The 8,418-nt window shown below is 44.5% G+C and overlaps 1 protein-coding gene across 1 annotated transcript; it reads right to left on the bottom strand.

The window, feature by feature from the left end:
* Window positions 1-339: 339 nt before the first annotated feature.
* On the bottom strand, window positions 340-6,585 carry CCDC185 (coiled-coil domain containing 185). Its single transcript, XM_089685057.1, has one exon. It carries the CDS (start codon window positions 6,496-6,498, stop codon window positions 4,825-4,827), a length of 1,674 nt encoding a protein of 557 aa, XP_089541183.1. The 5' UTR covers window positions 6,499-6,585; the 3' UTR covers window positions 340-4,824.
* Window positions 6,586-8,418: the final 1,833 nt, after the last annotated feature.

Genomic DNA, 8,418 nt, shown 5'->3' with positions numbered 1-8,418 from the left:
CCCTACACATCGGAAAACACAGCACATTTTTGGATGCTTTTGCACCATGCGGTTTCCATGCAGTTGCATTTTAGAAAAAAATTTGGGGACCTTTTCCCTGCATTTCCCACAGATACAGCAGCAGCCCAATCAAATGAACTGGCTACTGTGCCTGCGCAAATAGTGTCTTAGAGGCACATTGAAAAGCTTATAGGAATATAACTGCAATTGAGGAGATAAAAATTCAGGTAAGTCTCACACTTTATCACTGCTGCAATGTTTACTGCATGGCAATATAACTGATTTCACTGAAGTCCTGTCTGAATATTCCTTGTAGGTTTTAGAAATCATACAACACCATTAACAAAAAAGGTACAAATCTTTATTTTCTCTTCACATGTAAACAATAAAATATATATATATATATATTCCTAGAAAATTATTTCTGTTTTTAAAATTGACTACAACCACAAGACATTCCGCACACTGCACAGCACAAAACATAAACCAAACAGGAACACACACAGTAAATATAAATATAAAATAGTAATAATTCTAAATAGAAAAATAAACTAAATCTTTTCTGATAAGGAAACTGAAACACTTTTTATGCACGGTTTGCATTAATATGCATCTGCTTTGTCTCCTCAGAGTATTTGGAAGAAGAAATTCCGTACAATTTATTTTCCACTAAAGGTCAGTTTCAGCCGTCATCCTGCATCTTTGGCTCCTGGGCCTTACACCCTCTATTAGAGTGGATGTGAATTCTAACTGCATGACATCTAGGTTTTGGCTAAATCACTGTATATTATAAACAATTTTCTTATTTTAAAATAAAATTCTTTTTTTCACGTTGTATCCTTCTTTGGTTGCTGCTGATCCCCTGCGGCTCATTTGCAGTCACTTCCTGTCTACATGCACAATGGCTGCATGGTACATCTCAGGGTGAGCTTGGTCAACAACAGTGTACCGTGCCTATGTAATATGGGTTGCAACAGCAAATTGTATTGGCCATCGGAAGCCTGTGTTAAACGGTGACGATGCAGGATCACAACTGGGAGACAGGAAGAGCGTTGTCATTGTAGAAAAGGAAGTGCCCAAATAAGGACATTCATGGCAGGATCACCATGGATTATTTTCATGAAAACTGCAGATTTACAAATACTGAAAATGGTCTTGGAAATATACTTTAGACACTATGTAGATGTATACAACACTGATTCCTACCCTCATGTTTACATTGTAAGCTCTTAATGAGCGGGAAACTCCTAACCCTCCTGAATTGTATTACAATTGTATTGTCTCCTTTTATATTGTGAAGGGCTTTGCTGCTATATGGATCCTGTATAATAATAATGATTCCATCTGAAATACAATTGCCACTTGGACTATGGAGAGTTGCCTTTAGCTGCTAGGAAGGCGATTTACAACTGTCAGTATTGGCACTGCACACAGCTTGTACCTAATAGTTTTGCATCAGGCAGCAGAAGATATCATATAGATGTACTCTTATTGTATTTTAAAGTGGTAACAAAAAAAAAAGAAGTTTAGTTTTGGATGGAGAAGGGAAGTGTCAGAGTTTCTCTCGGGGTTTGTAGATCTTCCCTCATTTCCTGCCCAAGGCACAGCTGTCGCCAGATGAGGGGGGAGACGCCAGTGACAGCTGTCGCCAGATGAGGGGGGAGACGCCAGTGACAGCTGTCGCCAGATGAGGGGGGAGACGCCAGTGACAGCTGTCGCCAGATGAGGGGGGAGACGCCAGTGACAGCTGTCGCCAGATGAGGGGGGAGACGCCAGTGACAGCTGTCGCCAGATGAGGAGACGCCAGTGACAGCTGTCACCAGATGAGGAGGAGACGCCAGTGACAACTGTCACCAGATGATGGGGAGACGCCAGTGACAGCTGTCGCAGATGAGGAGACGCCAGTGACAGCTGGCAACTGTCACATGTACCACGTCCCCTCACTTTAGAGAGATCTCCAATTATTTTCATGCTTCTAGGACCCAGACAGAAATCCTAACACTTCTCCACCTAAAACACAAAAAAGTGTTTGCTGGAGTTTCATTTTAGTACTTATTAGTTCTGAGAGCACAGCTATTCAGCTACATCTTCTACTGTCTGTTACAAACAAAATAAATGCAGTCTACAACTGCAAGAGAAAAAGTAATGCCCACCTCCACCCTAACCTGATATTTCAGCTTTTCATACCCAGGTACTGTTATGGAAACTTTACAGCAGTAGAACAACTTTTAGAACTACTACACACTTGCAAATAAAAATAAGGGATTAATCCCCAGTCCCCTGGACTGCCCCCCTACCGCTCCCCTGAACCCAATACAACAGCTGGTAGGGGTTGAACACATGGTGAGGAACCTTTTGAATTTGTCTAGTGCAGGGATCTACTGCATCTGCATGCAATGCGCACAATTGTAGCTGGAGACATTTCTCCTCCCAGCCACCTGTCAACTTCCCTCTAAAAAGGGATCCACTGTGGATCAGCTTTCAGAGGGACCGCAAGGGCTGCGCAAAAGTAGACTTTGGTTAAAAGTAAATATTAAAAAACAGCTGAAGCAGAAAGCTCTGGTGGGAGCTTAGCCTGGAATTGGGCATTAAGGGTTTGTTCACACTAGCAACCTACGTTTGGATCAATCTTCAGAGAGCATTTGAAAGCTGGTGAGGAGGCCTCCTTAATGCGTGCTTTGTAATTCCCACACTAGCCCGCTGAAACCTCACCTGCTGAAAGCGACAGGGGATAGAATTCTTACAGTGACATGTGTACAACCCCAGATGCTGCCTCTGTAGCTAAAGAGGGAGCTGTTGGGGGTGGTACACGCATGGCGCAAACACAGGGTTTTACCCCCTCCCCACACACAACTGCTAGTATGAATGAGCCCTAAAGAAGATGTAACTGCTAACCTTTCCTTCTGAAATTTGTAGTTTCTTGGCTGTCTCTGGCTTTAGGAAAGACCTGGCCTGGAACACATAAAGTCAGAAATTCGGAATGCATTTGTTCTGGGTCAGCAAGTCAAAAGGTACCGAGGCCATTGGATGACCATGACAGTCAGGAAAATAACATTTACATAGTTAGTCTGGCTGAAAGAAGACAAAAGTCCATCCAGTTCAACCAAAACAGCACAGATGGCACACAATGCTCTAATACAGTGCATAATAAATACCTGCAAGTATGTCTTCAGAGAAATAGGAGCAGTGCCAAAGCTGCCTTCTTCTGAAAATGCTTGTCACCTGGCTTTCATACTCTTAGGCTCTGTTCACACTTGTGTGACTCCAAAGTTGCATGATTCCCGTGCGACTTTGTTGTGCCTCTTTGATGCAACTTTACACTCTCTGGCTCTCTATGTGTCCAAAGTCAAATGACAAGTCGCACAAGTGCAAACGGAGCCTAGAATCAACAACATGAAACAAATATGCAAATTGTTAAAAGTCAAAAAAATCTTGTACATAAGTCCCTGTCTGGATTTTTCAGGTCATTGACTCAAAAAATTGAAGTCCTCTTAGCATTTTTGGAAGCAGCCATTCACAGATTCCATATTTCTCTCATGACAGGTTTGCTTTAAAGACAACACATTGGGTGACTTGTAAACTTCTAGTGAAAATACATCTAAAGCCAAAGCTTTTATTGGATCGGGTAGGGGAGACTCAGAGTCTTTGTTGAATTTTTATTGCTGTGTCTCCACTGGGGAAATTTACCCTAGCTTTTTGTCCTTGTGACCATAATCACTAAGAAACTAATGGAAAATAATAAAAAACATAATAATTAGAACAGGATATGAAATTGTCCACATGTTCTGGTGTCCAATGTCTAAGTGGGATTTCCTTACTTAAGCCGACCGTACATGGGTCAAATTCTGAAAGAATTTTCTTTCGAAAATCTTTTCTAAGAATTTTTGTTTGAATTTCGCACCATTACTGGGTCACAGAAATGGCCAATTTTCATGTGACCATCGAATTTGAGCGATCGGCATTTTGTGGGAAATTTTTTGAAAAACGAACAAATTTCAAATCAATGATGGGAGAATCATGCGGGAAATATAAATGAAAAAGAAATGAGCAAGAGCTGTGACCTGGAAAGAAAAGAAAATTCTTGGCCACAAAAATTCTGTTCAGTAGCAACATGAGGGGAAATTGAAGGCTTGGTCGGCCGATTTTCAAAATCAACGGTGGCACCATCAGATTACAAGATGTACAAAAATTCAGATTTTCTAAAGAATATTTGTTCAGAATTTGACCCATGTATGGCCTGCATTACTGTTGTGTCACTGGGACAGGAAGTGAGGAATAAAAAAAAATTGATGGGGCACTTAAACCATATCTACTCAACCCGAAGCTAAACCAAACGTTTTGGCATTAGATATAGAAGGTAAACACTCTGGAATGAAATTTTTGTAAACAGATCAGTTAAGGTGACCTAATTCTATACTTGACCAACCAGATCAGATGACAATCTCATGGTTTTAAAGACACCTGTTTTAAAGACAAAAAGCAATGTGTTCCTGTTTCTTTCTGTAGGCCTGAACAAGGATGTCACTTGACAAAACCTCGAGAAAGTGTTGTCCAGGACAGGTGCTTGAGGGCAGTTGGATGCTCCCTGCACATCCAACCATCCACTAGAGTCTATAACCAGCTTTAGGGCCTGTGTACACAGGCTTTGGTTCATTTCATACTGATTTTTCTCAGCATATATTCTAAAGAGATAGCAAAAGAAACTTGAAGCAGCTTAGAAAGAAGCCAACTGCAGGTCACAAGAAAGTTGACTGCCCGTAAATGCACCTGTGGAGATGGATCTCACACTGCCATTGGCACGCACTTAGGAGAATTTTTTTCTATTCATGGGATGGTTTTTAAAAGACTGGCATTAAGCGTTGCCTGAAGAGCCATTTGGTCAAAAGTCCTGCTTTTGGTCTGCTCACGGATCTTATCCCGAAAATGGAAAGAAGCTCTAGCAATCCGCCGGCCTTCTTCAACCGTAGCTTCTTTTTCCTTGCGGATCCTTTCACTCTTCTGGTCCTTCATTTTGATGGTGTAGACTATTTCCTTGCGCTGGTTCTCCTTTTCTCTGTCAACTTTTTTCTTCAAGGCTTGGTGAGCACTCTCCTTGATGAAGTTGAGTTCTTGAGCCCTCTGAACCTTGCCCAGCATGCTTCTGTCTAGAGTGTCTCTGGCCTGCTGGATCTTGTGGTCAGTTAACCGGGCTAGCATTTTTTTGTGCTCCATCTGCTCTTTTTCCAGACGCATAGCCCGGAGCTTTGCCATAAGCTTCAGCTCATCCTCCCTGGATGCCTTCTCGTACAAGTCTTTGCTCCTCTCCTCCACTAATTTTTCTTTAAGCTCTTGCGATCTTTGCTCTTTCTGGTGGATGGAAACTCTCTTGACATGCTCCTCAGCTTTGGCCTGGTTGTCTACTTTTTCTTTCAGTTTGGAATGTCGAAGCTTCTCATACTCATTTTTAATTTGGATGTTCTTCTTCTCCTGTAAATCTTTGACCAGTTTTACTTTGAAGGCCTTAATCATCCTTTCTTCCAGTGGATGGTCACTGGTGCTTTCATGGCAGATGTTCTTGCTCTTTAAATCCACCATGGTCTTTGTCAAGCCATATTTAAGGAGAGCCTTTTGCTCCTGCAATTGTGTCTTGTGGGAGGACATGCGGATGGGGTCCACTTGCCAGTCAAGTTGGGAGCTCCAGCTTCGCCTTCTATGGTTCTGTAGCTGGACTGGCCAATTTTTTCTGTCCAGGGTGGCTCGGATATACCTCTCCTCAGTCTTCAGATTGTCCCAGGCCTGCTGGGCTTGTACCCTTCTCTGTTTAAACATCTCCTCTTCCTGGTGTTTCAATAACATCAAAGCACCGATTTTCTTATCTCGATCAGGTAGCAATGCCCTAAGTTCTCTCTCCACCGTCCTGCTCATGCGTTGTGCTTTCTCCTCCATCTGATTAAGGTCTCCTTGGCTCAGACTTTTTTGCAGTGTCCCTAAGCCTCTTCTGTGGCCCCTGGTTGAGGTGTCTTGAGGGACACAGTGATAAGTAGAAAGAGGTGGAGGGTTTTGTTGATCAGGGAACAGGAGTGGGGAACAGTCTCTGTGGCCCCTGGTTAAGATGTACAGAGGGTCCTGGTGGTCAGTGCAAAGATTTGGAGGGTCCCTCTGATCAAGGGAGATGGGTGAAGGACAGTCTTTCTGGCCTCCAGAGGTGTAGGAAGGGGCTCTATCTGGTTGGCAATCCCCCTGTAGCAGCTCCTTCCGCAGCTGTCTGCACATATCCAGCTTGCTGCGGCGCTCTATCTCCTGAGCCACATACAGGTCATTCAGTCGCTGGCTGCTGACCTCTGGGTTCTCTTCTCTCACCTCCTCCAGAGATTTGTACAGCAGCTCAACAGGTTTCACCCCCAGCCGGGCACAGGCTTCCAGAGAACGTGGACTGGTCAGGACGTAGCGGCTGCCTACCCCATCCTCGAAGTTGCTGAGGTCCAGGTGAAGGCTTGGGGATTGCCTGCCGTCCTCCATGCTGCCTCCTGAGCTTGTGGAGACTCTGAAAGAAGCTTCTCCCGTTGCCGGGGAGACCTATTGTTGCATGATTATTCACTCAGTACACTCCCAGCATTCTTTGCAGGGGGATGGTCAGGTGACCAGTATGAGCAACACCTCCACACACATGATTGGAGCTCTTTGTGGCTTTATTCTCTCGGATTTCCCTCCTATGGCTGCCACTGTTAACTATTTCAGCCCCTATTGCATTGTATTAACCGTCTCTCCTCCTAGCTGCACCCTTTACCCTTTCTTACCCTGACTGCAGCCATTAACCCTTCCAACCCCTGAGTGTCACATTAACCCTCTCTACCCCTGGCTGCAAGCCTCTGTGTTGCGTCAACCTTCCTTCCCCAGCTGTAGCCATGAACTCTCCCAAGCCCTGTGCATATCATCGATTGTCTCTCCACCACTTGCAGCCATTAACCCTTCCAACCCCTGAGTGTCACATTGACCCTTTCTCCACCATGTACAGCCATTAACCCTTCCAACCCTGCACACTGCTGGCTACAGCCATTAACCCTTCCATATATCATGTGTCACAGTAACCCTTTCTTCCCCTGGCTACAGCTGTTAACCCTTTCCATCCAGTACACACTGCATTAACCCTCTTTCCCCTTTAGCCTGGGTTCACACTTCTGCGGTGCAGAACATCGCATGTGATTCGCACAGGAACCTCACTGCATTCCTGTGCAAATCACATGTGAATTCTGTGCGGTACAATTTGAACCATACATTTTGTATGGATCAAATCGCATCGCATCCGCACCAAAAAGGTGCAGGACCCTTTTTTTTGTCCACACTAGAATCGGATCGCATGGATATTCACACCCATGCGATCGATTTCCGCACATTGCGCCGTGTTTTGCGAACCGATTTCGGGGTGTTGTTAACTTGGCATACACACCCGCAGCGGTTCGCATGAACGGGGTGCGATTATGATGCGGTGCGAATTCCACATCGCATCAGTGTGAACCCAGGCTAATGTTTAGTTGGGCAAACTCTTAAAGCGGAGTTCCACTCACTCTGTAAAAAAATAAAAGTCAGCAGCTACAAAAACTGTAGCTGCTGACTTTTAAAAAACAGCCACTCACCTGTCCCACGATCCCGCGTTGCCCCCGCCGCAGCCCGTTTCACCGGCCGTCCTGTATTCCAGGAGGCTGGCATCTTCAGTGTGGGTACCCGGCTGTGACAGCTTGCGGATGCCCACTGCGCATGCGTGAGTAGCGCTGTGCTTCCTGAATGGCCCCGTCCTCTTCTGTGACCTGTCACATGTCCCACAAGACTTCGGGTAGGGAGGGTAAGAGGACAACTTCCGTTTCCAATCATCTAGGCGATCGCAGCGGAAGTGGGAGTGAGTACCTGTCAAATTCGGGTACCCGCCCCCCCCCCCTGCTCCCCAAAGGTGCCAATTCTTAATGGGGAGCAGGGGACCAATCTTTTGGGTGCAACTCCGCTTTAAAGTAGAACTGTTGTGAGGAAAACCCCAAATTTGGTATTTTTCCTTTACTTTTACTTTCGATGATAATGGTAAACAGGACAAATAGAGAGGGTGATCTCCCTATGGAGGGGGCACAGACAGCAATAAAAACCTGACAGGGGTTCTAATCCCTCTCCATCGAGTCCAAAACTAGAAAAAAAGGTTTGCCTCTAGTTATACTTTAAACGGAATATATATTAGTCCAAGATTGTAAGCTCTGAGGATCAGGCCCTCCTATCCCTCTTGTATTGAACTGTATTGGTGCTGTATTGTCTCCCGTTATATTGTAAAGCGCTGAACAAACTGTTGGCGCCATATAAATCCTGTATAATAATAATAATAGTAGAATTTTGTTTGACATTTTTTGTTGTAGGAAATTTCGTTCATTTTTCTAATCAATAGTAGGATAAAATAGACAT

Source organism: Staurois parvus, unplaced genomic scaffold, assembly GCF_062004578.1.
Source record: "Staurois parvus isolate SC_StPar_1 unplaced genomic scaffold, SC_StPar_1.0 ptg000362l, whole genome shotgun sequence".
Lineage (NCBI taxonomy): Eukaryota > Metazoa > Chordata > Amphibia > Anura > Ranidae > Staurois > Staurois parvus.
This window is presented reverse-complemented; position numbering and strand designations above follow the sequence as displayed.

Excerpts from the sequence above, each read along its gene's own strand:
- CCDC185 (XM_089685057.1), bottom strand. The coding sequence starts at position 6,498 with ATGGAGGACGGCAGGCAATCCCCAAGCCTTCACCTGGACCTCAGCAAC.